The sequence below is a fragment of the Vanessa atalanta genome, chromosome 18, assembly GCF_905147765.1.
Source record: "Vanessa atalanta chromosome 18, ilVanAtal1.2, whole genome shotgun sequence".
In the NCBI taxonomy this organism is placed as follows: Eukaryota; Metazoa; Arthropoda; class Insecta; order Lepidoptera; family Nymphalidae; genus Vanessa; species Vanessa atalanta.
The window spans coordinates 1,579,284-1,596,784 of NC_061888.1; the positions used below are offsets into that span (position 1 = coordinate 1,579,284).

Sequence of the window (17,501 nt, forward strand, 5' to 3'; positions counted from 1 at the left end):
TTTATAAACTAGGTGGCAACCTCGCCGGTGGCCACACAGACATTCCCTGACGTTCTTCCACTGTCCCCATAGTCTGCTGGTTCGAAATGAGTTTCTCCTGCGAAAATGTAACGTCGCAGAAGGCAGCGGAACAGACGGAGGTGGACGATGCAGCAGACCCGATCCGCCGAAGAGGGGAGGAGGTAACAATGCTACGCACACCTTCTCCCCCGGCCACAATGGACTAAGGAGGTTCTCGGTACCCCGGGACTCCCCCAAGAAATTAGAGGTCCGCACAGGTGGGCCGAGCGTCAGGTCGTCCTGGCGTAACTCAATACACATTGTGATGTTACAATGAAACACGATTTAACTATTTAAACTTTATTAAAATTTAAATATGCTTACAATAAATTGTAACCAAAATTTACGCATTTACAGTAAATATTCAATTTACATACACACTCTAAAGACAATATATCAATGGCAATTTACAATTAACCTTATTAATAAGGTTATATTTTCAAAGAAACTCGAATCCTCTCGAGTTCGGTATAATATCACACTGACATCCATCAGACAATATTAAAATCAAAGCGTGACACTAATCCTCTAACTTAATAACTCTAACACTTGATAATCGTAAATTATTTTCAGTCTCTCATATTTTACTATATCAGTTTTTAGCTCTTGTCTAGTTTCCTGACGATTCCCGGCGGAGGAGACGAGAGGACTTTTCGCGAGAGACGCAGCTGACCCGACACCGGGTCCCGACCGAAGTACTTCACTTGAATCTCCGATCCTACGTCTAGACCTAACACCGAGGGGTGCATTATCTGAAAAATATAATTATTACATATTAATCGAATCGATGTAATCGCACAAGCTTTACTTTTAAATTCCTAATGTAGACTCCATCCAGAATATCCGGCACGAAATAATCAATAACTTTATCGTCTAGTCTACCTTTCTGTGATCAAGTTGCGTGTTGTGAACGAGCGCCGGGGACATCCCCGAGTACAGCGTCACCAGCACGCCGATGTCGCGCACCTCGACCACCTGCAACGACACGTGTGTGGGTGAGTGGGGCGCGGGGGGCGAGGGGCGGGGCGCGGCGCGGGGCGGGGCGCACCTTGGCGCTGTAGACGGCGCCGAACTCGAGGTCGGGCGCGCGGTCGGCGGCGAGCGCGCGCTGCAGACGGGCGCGCGCCTCGTCCAGCGCGGCGGGCGACGGCGCGAACACGCTGTAGCGCGTGTCGTCGATGGCCGTGACCTGCAACGCGAGCGCCGGTTAGCCGCGCCGGCACGAGCGCCCGCCGTACGTACGGTGCGCGCGAGGCGCCACCTGCACTCCGGTCTCCAGGTACAGCTTCTTCAGATTGCTGCCGCCGACGCCGAGCAGCTTGGCTCGCTTGTGGACTTCGACCTCCATCTCCTCCATCACCGGCAGAGTGTCTTTGCGGTCTTGCCTTGGAAAAAAAATGTGTTAATTTTTTTTTTTCATATTGAAAAACTTCAATTATCCACGGAGTAAGTAGTATATAAAAGTTATACGAGGTTGTGAATATACTTAAAAATGACTCAAAATCTTTTTTACATTTTTTATTCGATAAAAAGAACACAATCAAATCGATTGTTTCGTTTTAATCTATGGCACAATCATCATTTTTCAAGATTTAAGTTAACACACTTTTGTTGTCTATCTTACAACATTTATTAATACATTTTTATTTATGAATACAACCAATTGGTTTGATTTTGAAAATGTCTTCCATTCAAAAAAACGTTTATTTTATTTTATCAGTAACAAGACTTTTTTATTTTAATTGAAACGAAGGAAAGTAAAATTCTATTCTATCTGTGGTCAGTTATCGAATGATTAACCATATCATATATACACATTTAATGTGATTGAAATAAAAACGAGTTCACTTTGAAAGATTTCTACTCGCCATAGATTCTATTATAAATTAAACGATTAGAGTACCTAGCTAGTGGATTGAATTATGACACAACTTACCTCGGCTTGTCGATACACTGATTCATAATATCAATGACCTTGCTCTTAGCGTCGCACGCCTTTTGGACGGATTCCATGACTATTTTAAGGGGAAGTCCCGGCAGTTTGACGTCAGCTTGTAATGCGGTGATGCCTTTCTTTGTACCCGCTACTTTAAAGTCCATGTCGCCCATATAGTCTTCTATACCCTGAATATTAAGGTTTATTTTCAATGAGAATTATTAGTAAATAGAGGCTATTGAGTTTAATTTTAAAATCGGTTTGACAGCGGTTTCACTATTTACTAGAGAGTGGTTGGTTAGTGTACCAGTCAGGAAAAGTATTTTATTTTTTTCGCTGATAAAGTCGATCCTGTATGCAGTTAAAAATTAAGAAGACGTCGTCTCAAAGAGCCAACAAGTGCCTCTAAAAAAGTGTCAGGCGGACGTTCTCTGTAAATCAGTGTCAATTGGGGGTCCGTCGAGGCGTCAGTTTTCCTAAAATGAACAATCAAAGAGAGAGCACAGCGACCAGCAGATCGGTGAGTATGCGGTAGTCGTGCAGGGCGCCGCCCTGGGCGCGCGACACGAGCCCCACGGCCACGCCGGCCGCCGGCGCCGCCAGCGCCACGCCCGCGTCCAGCAGCGCCAGCGCGCCCGCGCACACCGACGCCATGGAGCTCGAGCCTGCGGGACAGCACATGCGCATGGCAAGCATCGAACATTGGTAGAGGTCGAATGTTCGGTACTTGTTATAAAATGTCTGAAGACATTAAAGATAACTAAATTTAACTGCTTTCTAAGAACGAACGCACCTCGTTTAATTTGATGAGTAGGTACATATTAAAAATAATAGTATAAATTAAATAATAATAACAGATGTACCCTTACATTCTTTTTTTATAATATAAAAAGGCGGACAGGCAAATGGGCCACCTGATGGTAAGTGGTTACTGTGGTCATCACGTCGCCAGTAGTCGAACAACCTTGTGAACTAAAATGTTATATCCCTTGTACCTGTAGTTACACCAGCTTACTCACCCTTCAAACCGGAACACAAAAATACTAATGTTTGCCGGTAGAAACTGATCATCAGTACGACATGCACAAAGTCCTTCCACCGAGTCCTCCCTACTCTAACCTATAACTGAGCCCGATACTGAGGCAATTGATACTAATATGCACGATTCGCTCACCATTGCTCTCCAGCACCTCGGCGGTGAGCCTGACGGTGCAGTTCTGCTGGGGCACGACGGGCAGCAGCCCCCGCTCGGCCAGCGCGCCGTGCCCCGCCTCCCGCCGCCCCGGCCCCCCCGTGCGCCCCACCTCGCCCGTCGCGTACGACGGGAACTCGTAGTGAAGGAAGAAGTTCTTTTCCTTGAGCCCACTGTTAACATATTTTGATTTACTCTTTCACAGCTTCGAAGGACAAAGGGTACCGAAGACCTGACAACCAACCCCTGATATGCAGGCGGAGACTAATTCATAATAACACAAATTAAGAATGTAAAAGTCCGGGTGTTTGCCTAGATTTGAAATCCACATAATTCTGTCATTTCTGTTTTTATAAGGACGGACTTATATCTGTATAAAAACAAGCAATAAAATTAGATAGACTCGTTTCATTGGGTTATGAATTAATTTCAAGGCCATGTAGCAATTTTAATTAAAACACTCTACACTTTAAATTGGCACTAAAAACAAGGAACCTTAAAATAAACCTTAATTTTGGCAAGGAAATCTTATAAAAATATAGAATAGGAATAAATATACCTTGTGATCATAGTAAGTGTATCCATTTTGAGAGCGCTCTCGGGCGAGTCGAAGGCCACCGTACACAGGACCTGAGTCTGTCCGCGCTGGAAGACTGCGCTGCCGTGCAGCGGCTCGTACAGGCCCACCTGACGAAGAACAAACATATTATATAATTATATATATATGCATCTAAACCTAAGAATACGGAGTGAAATCCAGACAAGTATTACTGAATTTTCACGTCCTTAATGAGTGTTTATAATTAATTGAAGCAAAATATTGTAAGAAAACCTGCATGTATCTAACTTCAAAGAATTCTGCCATAAGAATCCACCAACCCGCTTTGGAGCAGCGTGGTTGGGAGGCTTAGCCCAGCAGTGGGATATTAAATGTTACTTTATTTTGACTTTGTTATATATTTATTTCAGTGTAAGATTAATAGATGTGTACTACTATGTAACTACTGGTACAAAAGAAGGTTGGTTCAGCGTGGGTAAAGTTAGGTAAAACTTCATACCATGCCACTGTCTATGAGCAGTGGTGACCCATTTAATCAATGTCATTAAAAGAAAAAACAAAAAGTACAATTATATGGCAATACCTTCTTAAACTAATTAGGCCATAAAAGCTTATACATTGAGTATTATAGTGGAACTTAAAGTCAATTGTATTTAAATATTAAATATATTACATGTGCTATTGCTTATGAGAAGTGATACCTCACACGTGATATTCCTAAGATCGTCCAATCCTCGTCCATCACACCGGACGTCGGTTTCAAATATCATGTCCCTGAAAATCTGCTTTAGGTTCGAGTTGAAACATTCCTGGAGCAAAGTCACGTCCACTTCCGTATCCCTTAGCTGGTTGAGCACCGTCTGTCGGAGCTCTGATACCGCATTGTCACGTGATGTCTTATCATGACTGAAGTCACTGGAAGTGAATGTTACTCAGAATTAAAAAATCTGATTTTCATGGCTTATGAATATATATTCTCTTGGGTCATGTTGGATATCAGTGTATATAAAATCATATATTGAAACTGAAAATAATGAAATGTATTTATCTAAAATGATTTTTATGTAAACAACCTAAAAAGTTGCCATTTCAAAAATATTTGAGAAATTAGCTGGTTTGCACAATCCGAATCTCCGTATACGAATCCGAGTATCAATTAGTATTATTCGCACAATGCATTATCCTACATTTTACACCCTCCATAAAAAAGTAGACAATTTTTTTTTCCTGTCCTGTGAATGAACTGAACTATCTCCATACCAAATTTCATCTAAACCTTTAAGCGTGAAGAGGTAACAGACAGGGTTACTTTCGCATTTATAATATCTGTATAGATATATTATTATGGAATCACCATACAGATTAAGTTAAAACAGAAAAACCTTAATATTTCTCTAATCTTCATAGAAGACAATGTTTTAACAGATTCAACAATACTCTGGTCTAATGGTGGTTGAGTTTCGTATTCCCTTTTCACTTTACCATAAGTTTTCTGTAACTTCTCTATACTTCTTACAATGGCCTGCGCTTCTTTGGTACCTGGAATTATATAATCACATCAAGTACTTTGTGATATATACTTCTATTATAGATATATATTAATTATATCTATACAGACAAATTTTCCATGCCATTGTTGAATGAATTGGTATAAACAAATTAGTTTTATGTTTGATTACTTGCAATGACTTAAAAACTTATTACTCTAAGACTGCGATTTCAAACAGACCAGAACCAATGAATTTACATGTGTTGACATTTGCATTTATAATTCATCTCATGCTCGACAGTGAAGACCACTGAGAAGACCACTGGCATATGAGAGGGCTAACCTACATTAATAAATATAAATAATCTTCCTAATTGGAGATGTTAGTCTACCATTTACAGGCTGGTACTAAAAATTATGTACTTTAAAGTATAATAGCAAATTCGACTTACATTCATACCTAGTTTGATGGCCTTGAGCAGGTCTTGTTGCAGGATAATATTAGCGTGACCTTCCAACATCACCACTAGATTGCCGGTTGTTGCTGCAACCACTAGATTTAATGAAGACTTTTCCAGGTCTCTTCGAGTTGGGTTCACAATAAGCTCATTTTCTATTTGACCGAGTCTGTAAAATGTATTATCATATAAATGTTGCAATAACAAAAACGAATATAAATTCAATTGAGTTTGCAAACGTATATATGTATATTTAAACTGTCTCCAATTCTCCATGTGTGTTATAAAAAGACTAATCAATGAAACAAAGTTATTCAATTCTTCAATGGTTCTAAATTTTTTTAAGCAATTGTTAAATATACATACAGTTTATGTAGTGGATTATAAAAAGTACTGTACAAGTCAATCAGATGCATGATTTAGTTTTGCACAATTTTTTATACAGTGTTTAGAAATGAGTACATGGCGTTACTTAATATATATTCATATATAAATAGAATTTCAATTAAGTACAATTATTATGTCAATATTTCTCAAGACAATATTATAAAATAAATTATTAACATTTTTAGTGACATATATTAGAAATAAATTATGAAGAAAAATTAAATGGTATCTTAAATGTACCAGCAACAATTAATTCACAAAACATAATAAAATTATTACAAATTTTAAATTTATCTTACCTCACAGCCCCGACGGGACCATTCCATGGAACATCTGACAGAGCTAATGCAGCACTAGCTGCGTTTATAGCAACAGTTTCAGGCAGATTGGTTCCATCGACAGCTAGCATGTTGCACACTATTTGTGTATCAAAGAAATAATTTTGTGGAAATAATGGTCGCAGTGATCTATCTATTAGTCTTGATGTTAAGATTTCACGTTCCGTCGGTCCTATAATAAATAATTTAATAAATTATTTGATATTAAAATTATGCATCACTTTGCATTGCACTTTGGTAGAAGTTTGTTCATAGCTTCTTATTCAATTAAATTAAGTTATACATATAATAAATGTTTTATAGTAATAAATCTAATTCGATTTATTGTTAAGATTATATTTGTATTTTTAATTACCTAATTCTTTTCTTAGAAAGTTTGTTGGTATTCTGCCAGCAGCTGCTGCCTTCTGCCTATAATCTACGACCAGGGGGAGGAAAGAACTCGAACTTTGCTTAGCTTTTGATACAACTGTGGAGAGTACACTGGTGTTACCGAGTGTGGCCACACAAGCTCCGTCCGCAAACCGAGCATATTTTCCAGTAGATAGCTTAAGAGATATTCTGCAAATATGTTTTTCATTACAAAGTAGTCATTAATGTATAAAATATTGTTCGCTTTTTTTTAAATTAGTGTTCGACATAACCTAACTTTTTTTTAAACTCACCCATTTGAAAAAGGAACATCGATTTCACCTACACTTGATTGAGATGAAAGATATTTATAATAGTATTTACTCCTATTTTTAAATCTTGATAAAACAGCACGGTTTTTTGGCAACATAGCAATGTTTGTTTGAAATATTTCAGTAACGATGAACGATTAAATATTTATTGTATGTACAATTTATAAAAAAAATAAAATATTTATTGAGGGATTCACTAGTGAAGGTCATCAATTTTATTAAAGATTACAATACGTATGTTAATTTTTATTAATTTAAGCTACATTTGCACTTGTATAACAATTTATTACTTTTGAGTTAGTTTGTCAATGTCAAAATTATATCAATGTTACCGTAAGAGATTTTATTTTTACCCAAAACCTTATTATTTAATTTTAGTTAATTACATAGTGATCGTATGTGAGTGAAAATTTTTAGTTTAATAAATTTAAACGTGCCCTTAACAGAAACAATTATGTATTTATAATATTTGTTACCTGTAAAAGCGCAATTGACTACCAACTAAACAGCTTGATGTCTTTTTATCAAAAAATATATGAGAATTATTTTAGTATGGTAGCATTTAGCTCAGAACACTGTTATAAACTAAAAAATAAAGGCTATACCTACACATGTAATGGTGATCAGTTCACCAATTCACCAATCTTTGAGGACTATAAACTTTAAACAAACTAGCCAGTTAGCTAAAAACTTTCCAATTAAAAAAAATGTGTAATGACTATTTATACTTTTATAACTTAATAATCATAAAGTGACACAATGTGAGACCTAAATTTAACAATATTCTTAGTGAAATTTTGCGCAATTATTGGCAGCTTAAAATGACCATTTGTCGTATCTCAACAATTTGAGAAAATTCCGATTGCCGCCGCTCACGTCGACCCATCGCTTAAAACAATACAAGGCGCAAATTCAGTTAAGCCTCCTGCACTTTTGCCACCAATAACATACAAAAAAAGAAACTAAAACAAATAAGCAACATTGCACAAAATAGCATTAGCTTCAATAATTTATGATATTCATTTGGATTCGCAAAAAAAAAATGGCGACTTATTGTCGACGAAACTTTGGAAAAAAGCAAAGTGAATATAAGTAGTTATAGGAATAGTGTTATATTTATATACTATAAATAAATTTATATTAATCAAGAACTGTTACAGTAGCTAAGCGATTTTGTGTACTCGTTTTTACTTTTCTTCCTTCCTACTCCTATTTTTGTTTATTTAACTGTTTTCTTTCTTCGATTGAAATAGACTACGTACGAAACTTGACAATATCATATTTGTTTACAACACAACACTGTGAACTATCAACCAAAGAGCTATCAACTGTCAATTGTTAAAGTATATCTTTGGTTATGTATTTTTTTTAAATTGAGGAAAAATCTTTGAATTAAAAACCTTAATTATTGAAAGCATCTTTATGTTTATATATAATGCTGTCGCCAATGCAATTATCGAAAAAGATTCAAGGGAATGATTCTTCGCAAAGAATTAATTATCTCTACCAAGTAAGGGAACTATTGCTTCAATATCTGGATTTTGTTTAAAATATTTTTAAACTAATATTTTTGCACTTTTTTATAGATAAGTAAAAAAGTAGTAGAAAAGAATCCAGTATTGTCTGCGTACTACGGGAATCTTGCAGTTAGTGTAGCAAAGAAAAATGTATTAAAAATGTGAGTTGTATTTTTTTTTTGTTTTATATATAATTTCGTTTTCTTACCTATCAATCTCTGCGTTAGTGTTATTTTTTTTTTGAGTTTTCAATTCGCTATCAATTCTTCGTATGTGGTGCTATTCCAGAAACATGCACAAACATGCTAACACTATTCCAATCAATTGAAATATGCATGAACACTTTGAATACCATCAAAAGTATTAATATTTATTTATATAAAATATATTTTTCGTTTAAACTCAACACAATTTTGCCTTCTGTACTAAAAAGTATTTAAATTAAACAAGATAATGTTTTTTAAAAACATTACAATTGTTCAGTATTTCATAAGCGTACCATAGCTTAGCATAGTGATAATTGCTGATATGTATATATAATTTATAATTGCTGGTTAATTTAATAATAAAGGCAAGGTTTTATGGCAAAATTATCACAAAATATGTATTTTAATAACTATTAGCATTATATGATTGATTAATATTTCAAAATGTCCATTTTTTTTCATTAATTTTTTAATGCTGTAATCTGTTTATTCAGCCATCACTATTTTTGATTAAGGTATGCATATATTCAAAATATTGTTAAACTGGTATATAATAAGTGGAATTTTTGTTCTAGACATCCAGACATTAAGAGGCAATTATGTAAGAAGTGTCGCTGTATGCTCATAGACAAAAAATCAGCTAAAGTCAAGATCAAAAACAAAAAGAAAACAAAATACATTCAGGTGACTTGCAATACTTGTAAGATGACCAAATATTTTCCAGCCAATAAAGGGAATAATCATAGACTATGGCTTGAGAATCCTGAAGCTATTGTGGAAATTGTAAATTGACTTTATTTGTCTCTTTGGAAGTTTATTTGAATATTATTGTCATCTACCTGAACTGCGAGAACTGTTGGAAGAACTATTTGAGAATAATTTTATCTTTGTTTCAATCAATCAATCATAAACCTAAAGTTCTCGGTTCTTAGCCTTCCGCATCCAGTTGGGTCTCATCTCGTAGGTCCACTTGTTTGGAGGGCATAAATAAATGGAGCTGAATCTATTTCTGTAAAACATAGTCAAAGTTTGTACACTACATATGTATAATAATTGCATTATTTTTAAATGCTCTTAAAAATCAGTTATTTTTGTCATTTTTGCCATTTGTTTGATTAATCAATAAAGTTTTCTTTTATCTGTGTTATATTATTTCGTATTGCTTATCCCTCAGTAACCAAAATGTAGAAATAAATATAACTATTTTATATGGTTGATGTATTAGCGAAGCAGTTGTACGGTGTACCCTTGAAATGTATAGATTGGTGGATTTTATAGCGATGCCTCTGCCTCTTCTTATTGCTCATGCTAAGTTCGATTATGCGTCTCAAATTTGAGGAAACTAATTGTTCTATGTACCGGGATAGCTGGAATATTTTGTATATAATAATAAAGTACCTTATTATTATATACAAAATATTTTAACAATATCGGCGAGGTGTACACGAAGCACTGATTTAAGAGGGTCTGCAATTACTATACCACATAAGCACCACATACCACCCAATTCTCCCCCAGAATTACCACGGGTGAAAGCTGGTCCCATAGAGTAGTTAAGCCAGACAAAAAAATGCTTTTAAAATGTGCTTTTCAGGATTTTAGGGCATCTAGGTGATGCTGATCAAACATTTCCCATGAGAAATGAGGTAGAAGATGTGATCCAACATCTCTTCGTAAGGCCAACGCTATATGGCTATAGTAATAGCCTTTCTGTGGAGAAAGTGATGATCTAGTTACATAATTTTCAAAAAATCGCTACATTTTTTAAACTAGCTGCTAATGCCTAACCTGTGGCCTAAACTGCTTCCGCCCATTTGTGTGCCTTTTTTAGGGATCGGGTACACCGAAGTAGTCCGCGAGGAGTTTGGAACGACTCCTAATGCGTAGTATTGCCAGAAAAAACGCGTTAAAACCGGTGCCAATTCCGTAGCACGATCGGAGGGACCACTCGACTTATGGACATTCAAGGAAAGAAGTGCTTTACAAACGTCAGTTTTCCGGAATTCAATCTCCAGCATCGTGGTATCACACTGCAGAATTATTAGTTGTGACTGTTCTTTGCAACGCGAAGAGAGAGCCTAAAAGATCAGACTTCTCCTTCGCGATATGAGACAATGTCTTTCCTGGGCAGAGCTGGAAAAGAAAGCTAACAGAAACTTCCTAAGATAGCCTTAGCGAGAAGCCAGAATGTAAGTTCCTGAAGGAAGACGTACCAATCTCTTGTCGTCTTCTGTCTGTGTACTCTGACCTCACGTTAGCAATAATGTTTTTTAAGGACCTAGATTCATAGTTGTATTCCTTTCTGAATTGAATTTGCAAGTATTTACATAACGAGACGCCGATGTGTCAGTTCAAGCTTTCTGCGTTCTGACTTTCGGCGTGATACCGTTTTGCAGAAGTGACCAAATAAAGGCATGATGGACAATGTAGAACACGAAATTAAAATTTCTATACCTTGAAGCTCTACAAGTCAGCATCAACGCCTGCATCATCTGGCATTGACGACCAGTTGTGTCAGATCATGCTAAATGAAAGTCAAGAACAAATCTACCCGCATGATCGGTGATGCGTGATCCAAGCAAGTGTCAGTTCTTCTCGCTAGCCGAGTCCAATTGTCCATATCTATAGCCGACAATGTGTACTTACCATTAGCACAGGTGGTTCAATTTACATAAATATGAATATATATACAAAAAAAATGGTGCAGCAATTTGCTGTATTTTTTAAAATTATTTATTTGAAGCGGTTTTAAAATAAACTCTCCAATATTTCTAGTAGCGTCACCCGCAGTGATTCAGCGCCATGATAGGTCACAGATAAAGGTATATTACATAATGCATGAGCCACCCGCTATAAATCAAATTCAAACGCAAGCACTTGACTTTTGAATAAAATAAAATTCTGTCTTTCATTTCGAAATCGGATTATTTGTGTAGTATTTATGAAAAGGTTGCTCTCGTTTGTTTTGTGTTATTGTTTAACTACTTACAATGAAATTATTATTTAATTGGCTTTTAGTTTTAGTGGCCGACACAGATTATTTCGCCAACGTCACGTAGGATGGATTGTAGAATACTCGAATGAGATTGATTGATACGATCGAGAGAATAAAATCAATTAATCTTTGAAAAGAAGCCATACCGTTGTTAATCCTCAATCTAGAATTACACAAATATAAAGAGTTTATAATAATTTATAAATTAGTATTAGTTATTATTGTAAACTGTTTCTGAATAATAAGGGATATGTTCAATTGCTTGTTTGTTTATTCAAAAGAGGATGTTGCCCATGGCGACCTGAATAAAAATACTTATATTACAAATGAATTACATATTATCATTAATATAATAAAATTTGTGTTATATGTATGTACATAAGAATGAACAAAATGAACTAAACACAAACGTCAGCAAATATTCAACATTTTAATATTTATAGGGCGACTTTATTATAGGACGTATTAAAAGGACTAGGTGGGAGAATGTCGTAGATGGGATCAAGTCGTTTCGGACAAACGAGCAGATATAATTGTTATAATACGAGAAAAAAATGTTTATTTACGAAGCGATTTTAAGCAATACAGAATTAATCCTTAACCAATTAGGTACCTTAAATACATTGGGCATTTAATATACATAGATGAATATGGCCCTTTACAGCATGTAATTTAAATGAATATTTTCGATGATATTACAGATTTAAAATGCAGGTATTTGTATTGTCTAATGTCAATAAAGTTATGTACGATGTATATAAAAACATACTGTAGATTATTTAGTATCAGCGTTGCACCCGTGCGAAGCCAGGCGGGTCGCTAGTTTAATTAATAATTTTAATTTAATATCGAGAAAGATTTCTTGTCTAAATGTCTAAATTAATTAATTTACATAATCATTAAAAAATCATATATTAACATTGTTTAAATAAAAATAGTGGGTCAACCGCGAAACTTCAAAAGATTCGCGTTTATTCAAAAGATATCTCATCTATATTTGGCGCCAAAATGATGAAACCTCCTTTAAATGAATTTTTAATATCAAATATATATTAGTTCAGTTCTTATACAGCCGCAGTACCGCTCTCTAAATTCTCTAATTCGTAACAATTTAGTAACATGCAATCAAAAAAAATGAAAAATGAATACTTTGAATTGATATTATATATATATATTTTATTAATTTTTTTTTAACAGTCTGTCTTCCTCCCGTAAACTTATCTAACAATAATACTGCTTATGATTTTTTAGGGAAAACGTTAAACAAAACAAAAACAATGTTCCGACAAAGTTCAGGAATGTAAACTAAGTACTAAGTAGGTATAATACGAGTAGAAGGCGTAGTGACTACTGTATGTAATGTCGTCGTTGGTTCGTGAAGTTTGCAATTATTTCTGGAGGGTTGTTTAGATGAGCCAATTACCTAACGATAAGAACCCTCCTTGCATGTATATGTATGCATATTTAATTTTGTCATACAATATTTGTGTTCTTTGTATTTGTGAGTGTGTTATATTCCCACGCGTCGTAGGATCTGTTGTTTAAGATTTGTGCACGTGCAGTGGCGTGATTCAAGTGATGAAACGTGTTCATTGAAATTAACAATAAAATTGATGAAACTAAGTTTTGGTAATTCTGTGTGAATTTAAATTCAGTAAATATTGTATTTTAAATTGCAACTTATGGTACACACAACTTATGGTCACATGAATTTTAGAATTAATTAGTTTTAATAAATGGATTTAGTAATTTTGTTTTTTTTTTGCCTTCGTACTTAATTAGTGCAATAAAGATGATAAATATTTAAATATAATCAATATAACTGTTTGAAATTGAATCACTATGTATGTATAATGTATATATATGCACATATACATTATTTTGCTTAACTCACCGCAGCTGAAACCTACGAAACAAAAACATTCAAGATTCGCCCCTAAATTCCGAAATTTATAACACTTGGTGGTAGGGTTTGTGCAAACCCATCTGGGTAGGTACCACCGACATAACATCTTAGCTCCCAAGGTTGGTGGCGCATTGGTGATGTAAGGAATGGTTAATATTTCTTACAGTCCCAGTGTCTATGGGGAGTGGTGACCACTAACCATCAGGTGGCCCATTTAATTGTTCGCCTATCAATAATATAAAAAAAAAATTAAAAAATACAAATATGTCGATAAAAATAAGGAAAACAAATTTTGTGCAAGCCGAGTTGAAATGTTCAAAATTAATATAAAATAAAAAAAGTAATAATCGTATGAAACATTCCGAACAGGAAATAAAATACTTTAATGTTTCAAATTTTATAGTTGCCATAATAAAAAATAAATTACTACGGAATAAAATCGTCACTGAATATTCAAAGTAATGTGAACTTAAAATGAGGGTTATTTTGTTTTTATTAATAATTTATACGACAATTATATACACGAGTCAATTTTCAGATATTAAAAACAATGCAATATCGTCAATATACAAAATAGGTAAACGAAAATCTTTATTTAATGATGAATCGAATACGAACGAACATTCGAAAATCAAAAAAGATAAAATAAAAGTAAAAAACGATCGATTGAAAAGTATTTATAATAGACAAAATTTAGATTCGGATAAACAGCATTATCTAAGAAATTCAGTAAGAAATTACGTTAAGAAAAGATCACAATACGATGGCAGGAGAGCCAAGGATACCGATACTAGTGATACAGCGAGTTCAAGCATAGAGATAAAGAATTGGAAGGATGAATGGAAAGAACATTGGTTGCACAAGAAGTTGGAAGCCATCAACTCATCTATACCAAAAGGCGATACGGTCAATATTGTCGCTGCGAGTAAGAGCTTATTATATACTAGCTGTGCCCGCGACTTCGTGCGCGTTTGAATTTCATAAAAAAGCGTGGCTTTATTATTATTTTACAGATAATTCTAAAACACATCAGCTATCTGCCAGTGAAAGTCCCATCAAAATCGGTCCAGCCGTTCCAGAGATTAGCCGGAACAAATAGACAGACAATAATTGTAAAAATGTTTTTTAGGTATATGTACCGTGTATACATACATATGCATTTAGTAAAACGCGGTTATTTTAATATTACATACAGACACTCCAATTTTATTATATGTAAAGATTTAATACATCTGACCCATGTAATATAGCTGCCTCTTGGCTTAAGGACTATATAAGCCAGCAGATCCTGACATCCTCTAAAAAGTTACTATATTCTTCTATTTGAGAATTGTTTCTCAGTAACAGCTCCGGGTCTGGAAGTTGGACGTGACTATGCTCCCGTGCCTCGGAGTTAAGCCTTTGGTCCTGCGGCTTAACTCTTTCCGGTCGTATTGGATTTTCCGTCCCATGGAATAATAAGGATGTAGGAATAGAGAGTGTACTTGTGTTTGTGCACTAATAATTGTCCTGCGTTAATATAAAGAAATCGTTACGAGGCTTAAAAAATCTTTTGAGCAAATTAAATTTGGGAAATTGGACATTATCGTGCTGAAGGAAGCACGTAAATTCGTTGGTCTGGTGCCTGATCTCTCTCCGGTTTTGCCAGATTGCTTCGGGTTATGAGATTGATGGGATGCATATGTGAATCTACGCACACACATATGCTCCATAATTACTTGGTGGTAGGGCTTCGTAGGAGCTCGGTAGGTACCACCCACTCATTGGCTATTACAGCTAAACAGCAATTGTTGTATTTGTGTTAGAAGAATGAGTGAGTCAGTATGTAATGAGTTTGTAGGGGTACTGGTCCCTAGCTTACTTGTTGTTACTATTCGTAGATATTTCTTGAGTAAAAGAACACTTTCTTGCTGGTCGGATCGGAATGATTTTATTTCAAAAATGTGTCGATATATATACAAAATCTAGGAATAATATTATCCAATGAAATAATTTCAGTGCATATTTACAAATTCTTTCGTCCAAAGAGAACGCTTACTTTTCTACCAATAGAAAGTTACAAAATTTATAATGATAAAAATTATGATTCAGCCAATTAAAAGTTATACATTACAATTGAAAATATTTTGGAAATTAAACTACGAATTAAATGTTCGATTTTTCGACCAATGACGACGCCGCAATTTCATATGTTCATTTCGTGTGTTGACACGAAAGTCCGATAGAGCGCGCTGGATAAGCGCCGTGTGCGCTTGCCGATTTTCGCGTAGTATAAATAGCTCCCGAATTTGGTTTTTAATTTAATCGGAGCGCGTCTCTGGACGTTGACGCATGTATGAATTATAATGTAGAATGCAATTCCTACAAGTTAATACAGGCATAAAGGATATCTTTGTTTCGATGTAAGGAATGGTTTATATTTTTTACGGCGCCAATCGCTATGCGTCATGCGTGGCTCATTTAACCGTCTGTCTACCAATTTTATGAAAAAAATATTTTCTTCGCAGTTTAAGTTAGGCTACATATCTGGTTAAGAAGACATGATCCTATTTACTGTGTAATTTAACATAATTTTTTTCTTAATATGTTTTAATATTTTAGGGCCGTGGGGTGTTCCTTGTGGAGATCCAAACCAACACGACGCGCCTTGGGGATCTTGCATGCTGCCTATGGAATGCGAAGCAGAGTACCGCATCTATCGTGGCGACTATTTCTGTGGTCGAACGAAGTTCATATGTTGCGCTTTACAAATAACCACTTACGATATGTACGCTGGATTCGACGTGTCGTTCGCTGATTCCAGTTTAGCTACAGATTCAGAAGAAAAGAAGAACAGGGAAAGAGGTTCTAAAGAACGCAAGAGACGAAAAAGAATCCGTGACAGAAAAAGGAGACTAAGAGATAGGAATAAACGAAAGCGTAAAATAAAGAGAACTATACGGAAAATCATACGAGAAATAAGGAAGGTATTAAACAGATCTTTCAGGAACGGAACCACAGCGAGGAAGAGGAAGACCAAGCAGCTCAAGAAGTTCATAAAGGAAATGAAGAAAAGATACATAAAAGATAGAAAGGCAGTACAGGATATCCACGAAATCGAGCTAACTAAGATAGACGCAGGGCTGCTGAATCGTTTGAACGAAATAAAAGGTATGAATCAACAGTACGTGAAGAATGCAACTTTTAGAAATATAGTCGTAAACGGTACGATTAGTAGGCAAAATCAGAAAATACTCGTAGAAGCCTACCCGGATTTAATGAACATGCTTAACACTCGACGTCGTGAATCAGTAAAACCTAAAGATTATCTAGATTATGATATAGAATATGGGTATCTTTATTATTAACTGATTGTTTATCAATACATTTAGGGAGAGTTCATAAGAGTGATTTTATTTTTGGCATTTAATCCTTCTGTTCTATATAACCTAATACCTTGGTATTGTAGGCCGTTTAATTAAAAAAAAAAACTACGACATCATTTTTATATTTTCGAATACTATAAAAATATTTATTAGTATTGTTATTGTTATGAAAACAGTTTGGTTTCGTCGATAATATACAATAAACAAAAAGTGTTTTATATAGTTACTTTATATCAGAACAAACATTTAGATAGATAAAAAAAAATTGCGTTAAGTTATGAAAGTAACAATTTTTTTGACGTTTGCTGCGACTGCCTCATCGGCAACAGCAACAGATAACCAAGATAATTCCGCGAGAATAAAGAATTGACAGAATCAGATAAATTTTAAAGTTAAAAAACGTAAAAAGT

At 35.1% G+C, this 17,501-nt stretch overlaps 3 protein-coding genes across 5 annotated transcripts; 2 read left to right on the forward strand and 1 right to left on the reverse strand.

Annotated features, from left to right (window-relative positions):
- Window positions 1-344: 344 nt before the first annotated feature.
- On the reverse strand, window positions 345-7,299 carry LOC125070975 (polyribonucleotide nucleotidyltransferase 1, mitochondrial). 3 transcript variants are annotated; one of them, XM_047681008.1, is made up of 14 exons: window positions 7,085-7,299; window positions 6,775-6,980; window positions 6,381-6,591; window positions 5,697-5,863; window positions 5,130-5,286; window positions 4,449-4,662; window positions 3,748-3,875; window positions 3,171-3,361; window positions 2,507-2,661; window positions 1,997-2,184; window positions 1,322-1,445; window positions 1,109-1,249; window positions 943-1,035; window positions 345-812 (listed from the first exon to the last, which is right to left on the reverse strand). In XM_047681008.1, exons 1-14 carry the CDS (start codon window positions 7,198-7,200, stop codon window positions 660-662), a joined length of 2,244 nt encoding a protein of 747 aa, XP_047536964.1. In that variant the 5' UTR covers window positions 7,201-7,299; the 3' UTR covers window positions 345-659. The 3 variants fall into 3 exon arrangements, with proteins under 3 accessions (XP_047536964.1, XP_047536966.1, XP_047536965.1); XM_047681010.1 differs by having other exon boundaries at window positions 670-812; window positions 1,322-1,440; XM_047681009.1 differs by having other exon boundaries at window positions 670-812; window positions 1,109-1,440.
- A 1,131-nt stretch (window positions 7,300-8,430) lies between these two features.
- On the forward strand, window positions 8,431-9,974 carry LOC125070943 (ribonuclease P protein subunit rpr2). Its single transcript, XM_047680967.1, has 3 exons — window positions 8,431-8,612; window positions 8,689-8,780; window positions 9,401-9,974. Exons 1-3 carry the CDS (start codon window positions 8,538-8,540, stop codon window positions 9,615-9,617), a joined length of 384 nt encoding a protein of 127 aa, XP_047536923.1. The 5' UTR covers window positions 8,431-8,537; the 3' UTR covers window positions 9,618-9,974.
- Window positions 9,975-14,200: 4,226 nt separating this feature from the next.
- LOC125070972 lies at window positions 14,201-17,107 on the forward strand. Its single transcript, XM_047681004.1, has 2 exons — window positions 14,201-14,651; window positions 16,328-17,107. Exons 1-2 carry the CDS (start codon window positions 14,201-14,203, stop codon window positions 17,071-17,073), a joined length of 1,197 nt encoding a protein of 398 aa, XP_047536960.1. The 3' UTR covers window positions 17,074-17,107.
- Window positions 17,108-17,501: the final 394 nt, after the last annotated feature.

Bases quoted from the DNA above. Each gene is read 5' to 3' on its own strand.
- LOC125070972 (XM_047681004.1), top strand. From the start codon at position 14,201: ATGAGGGTTATTTTGTTTTTATTAATAATTTATACGACAATTATATAC. The intron at 14,652-16,327 runs GTAAGAGCTTAT...TTAATATTTTAG, and splicing joins GGTCAATATTGTCGCTGCGA to GGCCGTGGGGTGTTCCTTGT.
- LOC125070975 (XM_047681008.1), bottom strand. From the start codon at position 7,200: ATGTTGCCAAAAAACCGTGCTGTTTTATCAAGATTTAAAAATAGGAGT. The intron at 1,446-1,996 runs GTAAGTTGTGTC...TTTTTTTCCAAG, and splicing joins CAGTGTATCGACAAGCCGAG to GCAAGACCGCAAAGACACTC. The intron at 1,036-1,108 runs GTGCGCCCCGCC...GTGTCGTTGCAG, and splicing joins GCGCCGTCTACAGCGCCAAG to GTGGTCGAGGTGCGCGACAT.
- LOC125070943 (XM_047680967.1), top strand. From the start codon at position 8,538: ATGCTGTCGCCAATGCAATTATCGAAAAAGATTCAAGGGAATGATTCT. The intron at 8,613-8,688 runs GTAAGGGAACTA...ACTTTTTTATAG, and splicing joins GAATTAATTATCTCTACCAA to ATAAGTAAAAAAGTAGTAGA. The intron at 8,781-9,400 runs GTGAGTTGTATT...TTTTTGTTCTAG, and splicing joins AAGAAAAATGTATTAAAAAT to ACATCCAGACATTAAGAGGC.